The 15,682-nt window shown below is 50.8% G+C and overlaps 1 protein-coding gene across 1 annotated transcript in view; it reads right to left on the bottom strand.

Annotated features, from left to right (window-relative positions):
• Positions 1–3,193, bottom strand: part of LOC144720769 (follistatin-related protein 4-like) — a 37,740-nt gene extending 34,547 nt beyond the window's left edge. The window contains exon 1 of the mRNA XM_078597795.1: positions 3,020–3,193. Coding sequence (XP_078453921.1) covers positions 3,020–3,193 — 174 coding nt within the window. The remainder of the gene's footprint in view (positions 1–3,019) is intronic.
• Positions 3,194–15,682: the final 12,489 nt, after the last annotated feature.

Raw genomic sequence — 15,682 nt, 5'->3', positions numbered from 1 at the left:
CAAATTTTCCGTCGTGCGAGCCTCCACCACCCAACATATTGAAATAAATTTCGTTGATTCAAAAATAATTCTGACTTCCAGGATTGTCATTCCGTTTTGCTGGATCTGGTCATCATGATGTTTCAAAGGAAACGTCACGTTATCCAATTGCTGTTAAATTTAGCTGCGAGAATTGTTCTTCAACTCTCCCAGCGAGTGAGCTGAACCAACAATTTTCGGCGCGTTCTATTAACGCTGGTACACCACGTGACAATATGTTTGGCGGCGTTGGATGGTGGAGGGCCTGAACGACACACATTTTGTCGGATCACCACTCGGTTTTACCCAAAACATGTATCGTGAATGAAAATATTGCCTGCGAACCCCTGGGCATTGAATGATCACTCTAAATCGCCCCACCGATCTGTGACTCGGGGCACTGCTGCACAGGCGAGCCTTCTGCAAGTACAACACAAAAGAGCAGCAACAGCAGCAGCAGCAGGAGCGAGCTGCGAAGTAGAACTGAGAGCAACAGGAGAACGACTTGGACGAGACACTGACAGAGCAGATCCAAAAGCGACGACCTCAGTGGATGGGAGGCGAGTTGAGAGGGGATCCCACACGAGGCGTTACGCACGCGCGGAACAAGACGCAGAGGAAGACACACGCTGCGTGGACTCGGTGAGGGATGATCTCGAAGAGGAAGGGAGGACGAGTGAAGGAGGCCGTGGAGGAGAGGCCTCACCCGGCCCCTTCATCGTCTCTACGGAACACGCAAGGGGCACTCGAGAGCCTTCATAATCACAACATGTATTTGTACTGCAGGAATCCGATGAGCTATAAAGATATTTTTTCTTCGTAGATTTGAACACGGGCACGAGTGAAGCAGACGTCACAGCAACACACGGGAGCCGGGAGGTAGCACAGAGCCGGGTGATGATTGGCAGTCGCCAATGGGCGCCATTCGGGAGAACAATGGAACTATCGCCCACGATAGAGGTGGCATCTGAACACAAGTGTGTGTGTGGGGGGGGGGGGGGGTTTAGACAGATCTCTATGGGACAAAATGCAGACGGCGCAGGGACCAAGCCGACTCTGAGCCGGAAAGGCGGACGCTCCGAATGTCGAACTTGCAGAGATGAGGTCTGCTCTTTGAGTGACAGACAAGGGGGAAGCTCCTGGACCAGATGGTGAAACTAAACTCAAGTGATGAGATACTATGTTGTATTTCACCAGGTAAGGCCCACTGAGCTATATGGCTCTTTTTTCAGAAGCGCCCTGGCCACAAATGATATCCCAATGAATTAAGTTATCACGTGCACATTTCTGACAGCCAATTGCTCCAAACGCACGTGGACATCATCAATGCAGCGGGACCAAATTCTGGAACAAAATTAGCGTAAATTTTATTTGAAGCTTTTTTGACTGCAGGAATTACTCTTCGGTTCTTTCGGTAAAATCACGTAGACAGAAAATACATTAAATAATAGAATAAGACGTTTCGATTGCAACACAAGCAGTCGTTATCAGGTAGAACTAAACTTATCAGAGAGACAAAACACAGACACGGAGACATACAGACAACACACAAGCAGAGAGAGACAACACAGAGACACAGTCTCAGAGACACAGTCCCTGTGTGTCTATGTTGTGTGTGTCTCTCTGTGTGTCTCTGTGCTGTCACAGATCCCCCCGTGTAGCCTTAACAGGCTGTTGGGGCAAGCGCTGTTGGCGAGCACCTATGAAGGCCGGAACGGCAAACGAAGGGGTGGGTGGCCAGCATCACGCCCGACCGTCTTTGTTTCCCCAGTGGCGATGTTTACACACAGTACCAGGAACTCAATTGAGGCTGAATCGACATAGGGAAGGAGGCCCAGGACCGATTCAGGTAATCGTCACTGGTTTTGGCCATGAGCGGGATTAGAACTCGGGTCGCCGGGTTCGAAGCCCAGCGCCCTAACCGCTACATTGCCGCTCCCCGATTAACAAAGGCAAATAAAAAAATCCCCTATATAGCCTTAACAGACTGTTGGGGCAAGTGCTGTTAGCGAGCACCTATGAATGCCGGCACGGCACACGAGGGGGTGGGTAGCTAACACCACGCCCGGCCGCCTTTGTCTCCCTAGTGGCGATATTTACACATCGCACTTGGTACTCATTTGAGGCTGAGTCGACCTATCCTCACACACACGCACATAGCAAACACATCATGACACGCGTGCGCACATTTTCAATATCTCGCAGCAGTCGGGTGTGAACATCGGTTCGAATGCACACGGACACTGCACGCGTGTTGCTCACGCCTCGCTACCGATATAGAGCTCTGCTGGCTTTCATCGCAGCTGGCTCTCATAGCAGCTGGCTCACACCGCAACTGGCTCACACCGCAACTGGCTCACACCGTAACTGGCTCACACCGCAACTGGCTCACATTGCAACTGGCTCACATCGCAACTGGCTCACACCGCAACTGGCTCACACCGCAACTGGCTCACACCGCAACTGGCTCACATCGCAGCGCACAACTCGCCCGGATGAGCGTCATGCAGTGGCGCCTGGAATGCGCTGTACGTGCCGGTGCGCGTGAACGCGCACGCCGCCTTTATGCAGATTCGCCTGAGGATCGGGCATTCGTTTGTGTAGAGTCGAGCCCTGAGCCCTGAGACTTGCTCGGGAGGCTCCTGCATTGGAATGTCTATCCCGTTCATAATTTACGAGTGCGTTTTTTTTGTTTCTCTTTCCGCGCGGGACAAATCCCGGAGTTACCTTGGAGAGAAAAAAAACGACCGCGTGCACGAAAGCGATCGCACCCACAAGGTCCGCACAGCCTAAGTCACGGGCCCAATAGCATAACCCGCCGCTGCTGGCCACACGGCAGTCCAACGGGTTTAGTAGATGTACGCATCTCTGCGTGATTCGGCGAGCCTTGCCCACAGAGTGCTGCATGTCAGCAAACAGGAGGCCTCTATGCGTGCGTGCGACGCCGATGGATGTGACGGACAGACACGCGGCGCGCTGTGCGTGGTGACGGTGGGATCACCTGCTCGTGGTGCTGTCCCTGGTGCTGAAGCTGCTCGTGGTGCTGGAGCTGTCCGTGGTGCTGGAGCTGTCCGTGGTGCTGCGACTGCTCGACCCCGGGGCTCGCGCCGTTCGCGTCGAGTCGGGGCCACGCGAACAGCACGAGGCACGCGGCGAGCGCGAGTCGAGAAATCATCACCAACACCACCACTCACTCACTCTCACGCACAGAGCTCCACACTCTCACGCGCAGAGCTCCCCACGCGCAGGGCTCTACACTCCAACGCGCACAGCTCCACAGTCTCAGGTGCAGATCTCCCGACTCTCACACCACTCACAGCGCTCTCACACCCCTCACAGCGCCCTCACGCTCGCACGCGTTCTTCACACGCACTCAGACTCTGCTCCAACGAGCGCCGCGGCCGTCAGCAGGACGCGTCCCGTTGCGGGAGACGCCGCCACCGCTGCTGCTGCTGCTGTTGCTGCAGCCGCGCGCGGTTTCCTCTATGAGGACAAAACCCGAGCGCAGCGCAGCGGAGCCGAGCAGCGATCTGCAACTCCCGCGGAACTTTAACTCCAGCGCCGAGCGAACCACGACTCCACACCCCCACCCCATCCACACCCGCGCAGCCTTTACCCCTCCCCCCGTCATCCTACCACCCACCCACCCTCTCACCCAATCCTCTCACCCCACAATCCAACCACCCAACCACTCACCCGCACGCAACCACCCACTCTCCTCTCGCTCTCTCACGCGACCACCCACCCCCTCATGCAACCACCCAACCTTTCACGCAACCGCCCAACCACAAAACCTCTCGTTCTCTCTCTCACGCAACCCGCCCCACCCCCCTCCGCGTGTCTCGCTCCCCGCGGCCATTAGAGGCGATCGATGGGGGTCACGGCACAGCCGCCGCCGCCACTCGTGCCGCTCGACAGCGACTGCTCCGCGCGGCTCGGCGGAGTCGCATCCATGGCGGCGCCCACGAGCCAGAGTCGCGAGAGGGATTCACTCTCGGGAGAGCCGCGCGGAGCCGCGTGGAGCCGCACGGAGCCGCACGGGCAGTGGCAGCAGCGATGCGTAAACGAGCGCGCGGATTCACGCGTTGCGCCGCGGGACACGAGGAATGAGCGTCGGTGCTTGCCAGTGTAGCTGTGCAGAAGAGGTGCATCGTGAGAGTGGCGGGAGGATTGGGGGGCTGTTTGGGCTCCATTGACCACACGCCCCATGCTGTTGTCGTCTCTCGTGGCCTTGCCACGATGGCACGATCCCTCCCTCTAGATCAGGGGTCGGTAACCAAAACAACAACAACAAGAGCCTTTTTTCTTGTTAAGAATTCGGTATAACCCTCAATATCTCAAGAGCCGCGATGCAATGCGAATACGAGACGGTGGTTCCTTAATAAATAATGTCGCGAAGCAGTCATGAAAGAGCCGCAGGTTGGCGACCCCCTGGTCTGTACCTTGACCACCGGCAGCTGATCTGATCTCTTCATCCCCTTTGGCGGCCACTCGTTCCGGCGTTAGTTGGTCACCATCGTCCCACCGCTCATCGACCGTCGTCGTATCAAGCCAAATGTGACCAAGCCAAGAGGACGCGTCTCTTGTGCGCGTGTTCTCTGACGCGTGCGCGCCTCTCCTCGATGCGTCTCAATGCAATTCCAAGCGTGACGCCTCTCTCCGTGCGTGCGCGCACTTCAGCTCGTGTGCCACTTTCGTCGCCAACGTCCATGTTTTTTGATCCACTTGTTACTGTAGGCAACACGCTCTGATTCAAATGTTCCACTTTGGTCAAATTGCTTCTTTGTTAAGTTCGGTTTTTCCAAATTTCTCCAACGCGCCCGCTTCCGTCTCTCTCATTTCATCGTGTCGACCAAGTTCGCCTTGGGTAATCACTGCCTCGCGTGTGTGCAAATTAACGCAGTCATCCAACTGCCCACAAACCAAGGAATCCAATAAAAAAATATATATCAAACAAATAAAAACTGTCTACGAAAAAAATTGAACAATTACATTGAGATTGTGTGAAAAAAGTAACACGATACATTTTACAAGGGGAATCAAGGTAATAATATTCTACTTTTGCGTATGATGGCAGCAGCGGGATGTTCAGCAGCTCGATGCTAATGTCGAGGTCTGGTGGCCAGGGCGAGTGCGAGTCGGTGGCCCCACCTGCCACGTGTCTTCACGTCACGTTCGAGACAACTAATGCCCTCATCTTGGCGAAATGGACGTCGTTAATTCTAAATCCCGGTATGATCCGTCAGGCAATGAGACAAACGTTCTCGAGAGTGATGCGGTGACCTTCGACTAAGCTTCATGAAACGTGGATTGGCCAAATGCCCGGACATAAAAGGAGACAGCATGAACCATCTGAAATGTTCAGATGACGTCGTTATTATATTAAAATAGAGGACGTGATTGAAGCACTGCATACAGAAGACACGTGAGCGGCAAACAGAAGTGATGTAAACGTTTGATAAACACATGGAGATATTTGCTGCAGGGACAGACTGGGAATAAATACACCACGTATAGCCTTAACATACGTTTGGCAAGTGCTGTTAGCGAGCACCTATGAAGGCCGGCACGGCACACGAGTGGGTGGGTGGCCAGCACCACGCGCGGCCGTCTTTGTCTCCCCAGTGGCGATGTTTACACACCGCCCCAGGTACTCATTTGAGGCTGAGTCGATCGAGGGGAGGCCTAGAGCCGGTTCAGATAATCGTCACTGGTGTTGGTTGTGAGCGGGAATCGGGTACGTCTTGCAGCGCGCTAACCACTACACCAACAACAACCGCCATTCGCCACTAAGTGGCGGTGACTTCACCACGACGCTTGTACCAGGCTATGTGCACGTTGAGGCCACGTGAAGAGTCGAACGCCCGCTGACAGGAAGTCACGGGGCAGACCTAGGTGCCACGGGTCGACTGACTGAGATGAGTGGCTGATGCACCACCTGTGCCCCCTACTGTGCAAACTTGCTGTGCTTTAGCCACCCGGCGCTCCGCACGTTGTTGTGAGTGTCGCTCCTCCGCCCTCCGTTGTTGTTGGAGGGCGACTGCCTCCAACTGCCCAGTAGCAGCGTCCTTCACGAGCCTCCTCTACAGAGGCCAATCTTGACACCGCTGGTACCAGTCATCGGCAAGTTCATTTAGCTCCACATCCTCCTGTACCACATCACTCCATTTCTTCTCTAGCCCGTGCCGCGCCCGTTGAGCCCCCTCTATCCGGCCGAACAAAAGCTGTTTAGGCATGCGGTGGCTGGGCATGCGGGCTACATGGCTCAGTCAACGCAGCCTTGCCTGCCGAATGAGCTCACCGATATGGGACTTTGTCCAGATCTTTCAAGGATTTGTGAGCTCTTCACACAATCCAGCCTGGTTAAACCCAGGATGGATCGTAGGCCGGCCAGCCTAAATGTTTATAACCGGCGAGGATGTTCCATTAGGAGAGTCCACGTTTCGCAAGTGTAGAGAAGGGAGGGAATGACCGTGGCCGAGAAGACCTGAAGCTTCGTGCGGAGCGACAGACCCGGTAGCTTCCACACAGCATTACGTAATCGATGAAAAGATAATGCCGCTCGACTGATTCGGAGTGAGACCTCTGCTGTTAAACCGGAGCCGGTCATGAGCACACTGCCCAGGTATGGGAAACTCTCCACTTTCTCCACAACTGCCCTATCACCAATTGGGTGATGTGGGGGTGGAGTGTCCGATGGCACAAAATAACCAGGCAGGTGCTTAGTTTTGGTGGGGCTGATGGTAAGGCCCCACCTCTTAGTGGCAAGCTCCAGGTTCAGCAGCAGCGCCTCCAACTCCTCCTCTGAGTGAGCAGCAATTACCAGATCATCGGCATACATAACATGGTTGAGCAATAGGGAGCCATCCCTTGACCGCACCCGGCCATCGATCAGCCTCCCATTGTATCTGTACCAGATGGAAATTCCTCTAGTACAGCTATTGAAGGCTTCACGAACTACGTGGTCAAAATAGATGTTAAATAATGTGGGAGCAAGAGGACATCACTGTCGCACCCCAAGGTGAACAGGGAATGGCTCCTACTCCCGGCAAAAACAACCCCTTACCTCCTCGGGTGCCGGATGACAATGCTGTGGTGGGCAGTGCCGTGGGGAGAGGGCCAATTTAGATTGGCCATTCCCCTCATGGTGTTTGTAACCACCACAGCGGCCAAATGGGGGCTCTGGACGAGTGCGAGGGGCTGGTAACCCCTCCACCTTCAATGAATTACCACCAAACCACGATAAAAAAAAATCTAATTAATAAGCTTGTGCTGGAGGCCCCACGGGGGACAGGCGTCTATGACGTTTCCTGGCCAAACCCCATTTGGCAGAGCCAGGAGACTGAATCCTTACCCTCGGGGTCCTCCAGAAACAACAAAAAACCACTACGGGTGGCCACATGGAATGTTTGAATGCTAACTGAGGAGGAGAGGCTGCCACTCCTCTGTCGGGAGCTGGACCGGTACCGCCTGGATTTCTGCGGTATTCAGGAGGTCCGGTGGACCGGCTCTGGCTCCTGCCACCATGAGGGGTGGACAGTCCTCTACTCGGGGCAAGAGACTGTCAAACAGTATGGAGTGGCTATTCTTCTGAACAAAATAATGAAGCGGGAGTGGGAGCATGGCGGTGAGATGTGGGAAGCTGTAAGCCCCAGGCTACTTTGGGCTCGCCTTCCCATCAACCAGAGGCGAGGAGTGGTGGTCGTGGTTACGTATGCCCCCACCAAAGACGAACATCCGTGGAGGGATGCAGGCAAGGCCGATGAGTCAGATGCCTTCTATGACCTCCTGTCACAGGTGCTAGCTAAAGTGGCCCTTCGGGATAGAGTCATCTTGTTGGGTAACTTCAATGCCCGAGTTGGTCATGATGCTGGCATCTGGTCTGGAGTGATTGGAAGGCATGGGACAGATCAGCTCAATAACAACGGCAGGAGGCTGCTAGATTTTTGTGGAGCCCATGGGCTTGTAATTACCAACACGCTCTTCCGGCATCGGCGCATCCACACAACATCATGGATGCATGCCGGGTCCAAGCAAGAACATCTGCTGGACTAACATAGTGAAAGAACAGCGGATGCGGACCCATGTCCTTGACACCAGGACCTACCGTGGAGCTGATCTGCCCACTGACCATCGACTTGTCATCTGTAAGATGCGCCTGCCATTATTCCACTCCGGTGGTGGGTGTACATCAAGGACCCTATTCAAACCCATAGTGGCATGGTCTCAGCTAGCTGATGAAAGTTGCAAGCGAGAATTTTATCATCGCTTGCGGCTGGGGTTGGCATCATCCCCCAATCCTCCTGATGTCGAGGGGAAATGGGCCAGGTTTAGGACTGTGGCTCATGCAGCTACAATGGCTGCTTTGGGTACACGGTTCAGACCTTCCTAGAGACCCTGGCTGACTTAGGAGGTGTTCAGGCTGGCTGAGAAAAAGCGACAGGCCCACTCTCATCGGCTACAGCATCCCACGTCGGAGAATGATGAGGATTACCACAGCCTTCGCTCGGAGGTTCGGAGAGCTGTGAGGTGCTGCAAGGATGGGTGGTGGTCGCGGGTTGCTGATCACAAATCGCTCTTCCATCAAAAAAGTAACCTACAGCACCACACCTATTACCATCATTAGGAGAAAGGAAGGTGATCCGATCTCCGACCCCCAGGAACAGGTTTGCAGATTTGCTGAGCATTTATGTGAGGTCCTGGGGGACGGAAAATCCCTCAGCCTGGAAAACAACGTGGGACAAAGTGGGAATGACCCTGCTGAGGCTGCGGTGCCTCACACACACACGCGTGTCTCCTGCACGCATCCTACAGACAGAAGCCCTGGGGCGTGGCGCCATGGATAGAGGTCACACGGCTCCGGGTGAGGTCAAGAGCTCCTCGGTTTAAATTCAGCCCTGGGACATTTCTTTTTTTCAGCAATAAATATATTCCTTATGTTCTTCTTCTTTCATGTGGCCAATGAAGAGCAACGATTAGCACTTCGGCTTTAAGTGACTCCGCCGTTCATCCTCGTAATAGACGTTAATGACCGCATTAATAAGCACCGATTCTTTTGAAACATGTTTTGCACTTGAAAAGAAAGACATTATTATAGTAATGCAGTCCAAAAAAGTTCTGAGCTTAACATATCGGAGGAATTACCAGACACGGTCGACGTCACAGCTACGACATGAATAGAAACAACGCCGATCACTCCCATACAGCCCGGGCACAATATTCCAAATTTCCTTTGTCCCTTTATTAGCGTATCGTTCCCTACAGGTAGACCAACCTCTTGTCCTCCCACCTCCCTGCACACTCTGATTATAAGCGTTACGTAGCCAACCGTGATAATTCGCTAATTATACAACCGTGCTGATTAGCACGGTAGGCTAATTAGCACAGTTGGCGACGTAACGGTGCGAAAGAATTTCACACATACATACATAGGAATGTGTAACTTCCAATACTTGCTCTGCAGGTACATACAAACGATATTGAAAATCGAAAGAAAAAAAACCACGCGCCCCGCTGTCGTCGAGACTTTTTGACGCTGGAGATCGCGCGGAGTTCCCCAAGGAAATTTGTGAGCGAGTGTCGAGCGCGTGTTGAGAGTGTCCGGGGACAACGGCACCACCGCGGGCACTGGTCATGAGGCTGGGCAGCAAAAGGAATGCCCTTGCCGCAGAGAGATGGCGGGTGATGACCCCGGGCTGACATTAATAATAATAATTTACATTTGTAAGGCGCATTTCGTCCAAGGATCCCAATGCACAGTGTATGGAAATCAAAAACTAATGGGGGAAAGGCCATTTTAAAGAGGTGAGTTTTCCGGGCAGATTTAAATATCTCTAAAGATGCTGAATGTATAATTATCTATAGGCAACCCCTTCCATAGTCTTAGAGCTGTACTGGCAAAAGCCCGAACACCCCCGGAACGGAGCTGAGACACCACGGTTTGATTTGAGTCCAGGGCTGGTATGAGGGTGGATTAAAACAGTCTGAGGCCGACATATATACAACATTTATACAACATACATACAAAATATATACAACATATATATATATAACGTGCATGCATCAACCAAACAAAACGCGACACATATCAACGGTGGCTCAATTGTATTTAAGACGCATTTTTTTTTATTGTTCCTCAAGATTGTCATCTCCCTCCACGCTGAACGTGTCCTGTTCAGCCTCCTGCAGTTTTAACATCACCAGTGACATAAACGTGTCCTCCACAAAACGCTTCCCATACCGAAGCCTCTTCGATTTGAGAAACAATGAAAACAAACGTGACACGATCGGTGCTGTTCTATTCTTGCGTATGGCAGCAATATATTCCGGAGCAAACTGCCAGTGTCGAGGTCTCCTAGCCACGACGAGAGGGCTTCAGGAGAGAGTTTGTGTAGTTGTTCTATTCCTCCGTTCAATGAGTCCCGACTGCAGTGGTTTATGTCATGGTATAGTTTTGGTTGCATGGCCACAATCGCACTAGAGTACTCTGGCTTGCCTTCAATTCCCCATACATGATGGAGATGTGCGCATGGGCCTGTTGATGTTCGGACACGGTTGATGGTTCTTCTTGGTTCTTTCGGTAAAGTCACGTAGAAGGGAAGTAATAAAATAATAAAAATAAAACATAATAAAATAATTCTCACGACGTTTCGGCCACAACGCAAGCAGCCGTCCTCAGGTGAAAACCAGGTCTGTCGAGGCGACAGCGTCTCAATGAAACAGCACACGTGCTTGGAGCATATATATAAGCTGGGTTGGAAGGGGGGAAAAGAGCGCCTTGACAAAATAATTTGCATATCAAGAGGCATTTAGCATATTTATGGGAAATGCAGGTATGTGATTAGTACGATTGATGGTTCCCACCGATGTCTCCGAGGAGGAATGTGAATGCCTGGAGGTGCGATGATGTTTGGTTCTCGAATTCGGTGTTTGGTATTTGTTCACCAGCGTTCCTCGGGATCTGGGTGAGATTCTAGGATGGTGACAGCAGCACGATCCCAGAAAGGAGGCGCGCTGTTTTGGGTTTCGAATGAGGTGTCCATTCCAAGTGCTGCTGGGCGAAGGGGGATGTCTTCTGTGTGGAGTTTTGGGTTGGAGCAGTGACGCAGTGAATGCAGCAAATGGGCAGCATCAGTGGCCAGGGAAGTCGGTCTGACCCAGTCAGGGCCCTCCGTTCACACAATCGCACTGGTCAGTGTGATGAAGTATGTTCAAATAATCTCTACGCCCAGCATGGCACTGGGTTCCTTCATCTATCAGCGCATTAACAAGAGCTGTAAATCGTTATCATTAGTCTGCTTGTAAACAAGCAATGTAACTCAATAAAATTGGGTTTTATTCCTTAAATGAGGCAGTAGTTGTCTACGTTAAGTCACACGGTGTTATGCAAAATGCCGTTACACAATGAAGTGAACTTGATCTCAGTCACCCAATCGGGATTATATTTTGCTGCTGACTAGGATTTCATGAATTTGGGACCAGATTAGAATGGGATCTGGGTTGTGATTGGATCCACATGAGCAGATCGACCTCTTGTGGCAACTGCGGCAGAACAGATTTACAAAACTGGTACGGACATAAACGTTCGTGAGCATTGTGCATCCACGACCTGTGTGGGTCTGGAAGAGGTGAAAGCAAAACCGTGACGCGCTCTGCCACCTCTTCCCCTACTTCGTCGCACTGCGCTCCACTGAACTCCACTGAGTGCAGTGGCTGCCATAAGTGTTCACGTGATAGCTATTTTTTCACGAGCGATCTGACCACAAATGATAGTTTAACGAAGTTGCTTATCGTGTGGAATTCTATATTTGAAGCTTTCGTGACTGCAAGGATTCATATTCTTAGGTTGTTTCGGTAAAGTCACGTAGGTAAAAAATTAAAATTAATAAGGGTAAAATAAAATAATAAAAATCACGACGTTTCGGAGGCAACACAAGCTTCCGTCTTCAGGTGGAACCGTCACAGCACGCTTGCTGTATCAAGTAAATGAGAAATTCCAAGAGAAACTACTACGGGGTAGTATCTCTTACTTGATACAGCGAGCGTGCTGTGACGGTTCCACCTGAAGACGGAAGCTTGTGTTGCCTCCGAAACGTCGTGATTTTTATTATTTTATTTTACTTTTATTAATTTTAATTTTAATTTTTTACCTACGTGACTTTACCGAAAAAACCTAAGAATATCGTGTGGAAGTTTATAGCAGCCAAATACTCTAAACGCATGTTTATAGATGTGGAGGGAAAACCGCAGCACTAGGAGAAGAATCCAAGCCACCACGGCGAGAGAGACACGCAAACTCCAGATATTCAGGCGTCAGAGTCGGGATCGAACCGACAACCTCCCACATACGAGGCGAGGTAGTTAACATCTCACCACCGGATCATCCTGGCAGGGCGCCACTACTATATATTCCACTAAGCATCAATCGCCAAAGTTTTAGTAAAATGTTTCACCGAAGCATTTTAATATTACCAACTTATTAGAGTGCAGTGAAGCTCCTCTTATCCAAAGAAATGCAGAATTCGCACAAATGTTGACCCCCAATTAGATGAGAAGCGATCTCTAACCAGCTGATTAGCCACATGCGTTTTTGCATCAATTGTTTAATTATCAGTAACAATGATATTTCTTTCTACCGTTTAAAAGCCTCAGGACGATCAGATAATTTTTCAAATTGCTTTAAAAGTGCTTTGCGACATTTTCCAATGTGATGTTTACGTTTGACCAATGAATGGTTCGCAGAGCTAGGAAGTCAGCCAGAGCAGTGCTGTTACAGGATACAATTAATCATCGATCAAGCTTGGATCAAGCATGGCTATAATATTTAGAATTCCTGTGTCTGAGCATTGATCAAGCACGGATCAAGCTGTGATATTTTGAATACAAATGTTTAAATCATGAAAGTGATTGTTATCACGTGATTTTTGGATCGAAACCGACGATTTGTGGTTCGAAAAAGCCCATATTAGGCCGCCCCTTGACACTGATTGGCTTCCTTCTACATTAACATAATTTATCATTCATTCTGTCGCGGGTTAATTGTATCCTGTTACAGCACACTTAAATCATGGACAAAACTCGGAGGCGTTCATCGTGGCGTGGGTCTCCCTTCACTCGTCAAAGGCGGATGTCACAGAACGAACATTTGTGAATTTCCACTCGGCGCCGCATTTGGGAAAGTCCTGTTGTTTGTGGCTGTGCTTACCGCAACATCGACCGTGTCGCACACGTGCAGCAGTTCTTTGCATCCAGTATTTTCACTCATAATACAGTTTTTTTTGGTTTAGATTGCCAGAATTATGGGAAAATCGCCCGATGATGCTGGATGTAATTACCAGCGAAACGTCGTGCCCAAATTGTAAATGTTGTGGATACTCTCCGGTAGGCTGAAGTAGTAACTAATTGCCACGATTTGTTTACGTGACAAACCTTACTGGTTGGCTGTGTCGGTGGTTGCGGGTTAACGACACATTTATACTCACGCTAACTAACCCAAAAAACCTTCATTATGAATAATATTGGTCGCGAAAGTCTACTTGTCAAACTGAGGATTTCATTTTTTTAATCAAATACATTCCACACTTCTGCCGCTCTGATTGAGGAGCCGTGATCTATGACATTTTAAGAGGGCATCAGCAGGTTCACTAGCTTTACCAGTGTTGTTTTGTATGGAGAGTGTTTTATTCGCTGAGAATGAGTTCCGGTGAAGAGAGTGCGCCATTTCACTGATGCTTCCCCTCTCCGGAATTCCACGAGTTATTTTATTATGTGAAAGCCACCCAATAATCATGTTTTGAGTTTTCACACCTTTTGTCTCACACCTCACAAGTTCTAGTCTAGATGCCAGCTTTTCAAGTCTATAGACTTTGTAAAAAAAAAAAAATCACCCATCATGAAATATACTGACGCATGGGGAGGAAAAATACTGCCATCACCATCATCGGCGATCACTCGGGGTCGAGTATGGTTGTCCTCCTGGTGCGTCCTGTTTGTGAATCTTCAGATGGCTAAAGAGGCCGTTTCGAGAGCAGCAAATTCTGATGCAGTGTGGGCACGGGTATGTGATGGTGGTGGATGATGGTTGGACCTTCTTGGTGGTAAGGCTCTCCTTACGTTGTTGCTTCGGCACGGGGCCACTTTCGCCGATAAGACATCATCAGTGTGAGGGCCGCCACACACTTGAAACCAATGGGGTTTGACAGCAGCACGATGATGATGGGGTTTTTTCACATTTGCGCATTGTCGGAGGGCCGCACGTCAGGGGCCGGACTAAAGGCCACCAGGGGCCGCCAGTGGCCTGCGGGGTCTTTCAATTTCACTTTCAGTTTTCAGTTTCATTTATTAGCTATAACCCTGTGAGCCACGTAGCTCTTGACTCGGGTGCAACCGTAACAAAAAAAAAACATGAACAAGAAACATTTTAAAGTGACTACACGCAACATAAAAATCCAGGATAAAAACAGCAAAGTCTTCCAGAAAAAAAACACCGTATTTCAACGCTGTGTTGGCAAAAATCCCAATGAAGAGCACCGCTGTATATATATTGAACCTCGTGGGAGGCAGGTAAAATCACGTTGTGACGAATGTATTTAATTTGAATGCCGCGTCGACTTGGGCTGTGCCGCCGAGTGGCGAGGCGAAACCGCCGATGAATCAGGCGGCCCGAGCCTCCGCGTCTGCCGACTCGCGGACGTGGACTGCGGCCCCCACCGCGCACGCAGCCGGCACCGCCACTCCTACCCGCAAGGCCCGGCGCAACCTCGACCCTCGCACTCCGTCCCAATGCCACAGGCTTACGGTTTTGAATCTCAGCAACCCGCGGTGGGCTTCAGGAAACGTGCCGAACACACCCCGCTCATCGGCGAGCTCGCCACCACGCTGCCCGGCCTAGCGATGAGTGAAGAATGATCTAAGTCCGTGCAGTCTCCGATTGCCTGGGTGACAAGTGGGCTTATGTCATTGGTCAATCCTGGCCCAGCCTGGCTCACAATATCATTAAACAGAGACGATTGTGAATTCCATTCGTGGAAGCTTTTAAGCGGATAAATCTCGATGGCCGGTGGAAAACGGAAACAGCTTTTGCACTGAAGTGCAGCCTAACTTAGAATCTCAAACGTTCCGATTCAATTCCCATGCAAGACGTCGGCTGCTCTTGAGCAGCTCCTCCTGGCTCCTGGCCGTTCCGCCCCACTCTCCCTGTTCGCTGCCGCTCCTCCCTGCTCCTTGTGACTCCTCACTCCTCCTCACTCATCCTCTCCCCTCCCCACTGCTCCTCCTCACTACTCTCACTCCTCGCTGCTCCCCCACTGCTCTGCTGCTTTTGGGAGAAGCCCACACAACACTTGGTGCAGTTCTTTCCTCCGAGAGCCCCTAGATAGGTTTATTGTAACGAACTGATTTTTTTTTACTTTTGAAAATCAGTTACTGTGCTTTAATACTTCAATGCATCATCGTGTATTGAGGACAGAGGCTATTTCTTACCACAAAATGATGCAGGCACCACCACGATCGGTATCAATATATCTGTGCGAGACCATTTCCTCCTTTGAACGTCTGCGCACATTTCCAAAAGCAGTGACAGCTTGCCACGAGTAAGAATGAGTTTCATTACAGCTTTTGCTGACAACCCACTTGCAAATGGTGGATGGTGGCATTTTAAAATAAA

Source organism: Lampetra planeri, chromosome 9 (assembly GCF_965212315.1).
Source record: "Lampetra planeri chromosome 9, kcLamPlan1.2.h2, whole genome shotgun sequence".
NCBI lineage: Eukaryota > Metazoa > Chordata > Hyperoartia > Petromyzontiformes > Petromyzontidae > Lampetra > Lampetra planeri.
Note: the sequence above shows the minus strand (reverse complement) of the source record. Positions and strands in the feature narration are given on the sequence as shown.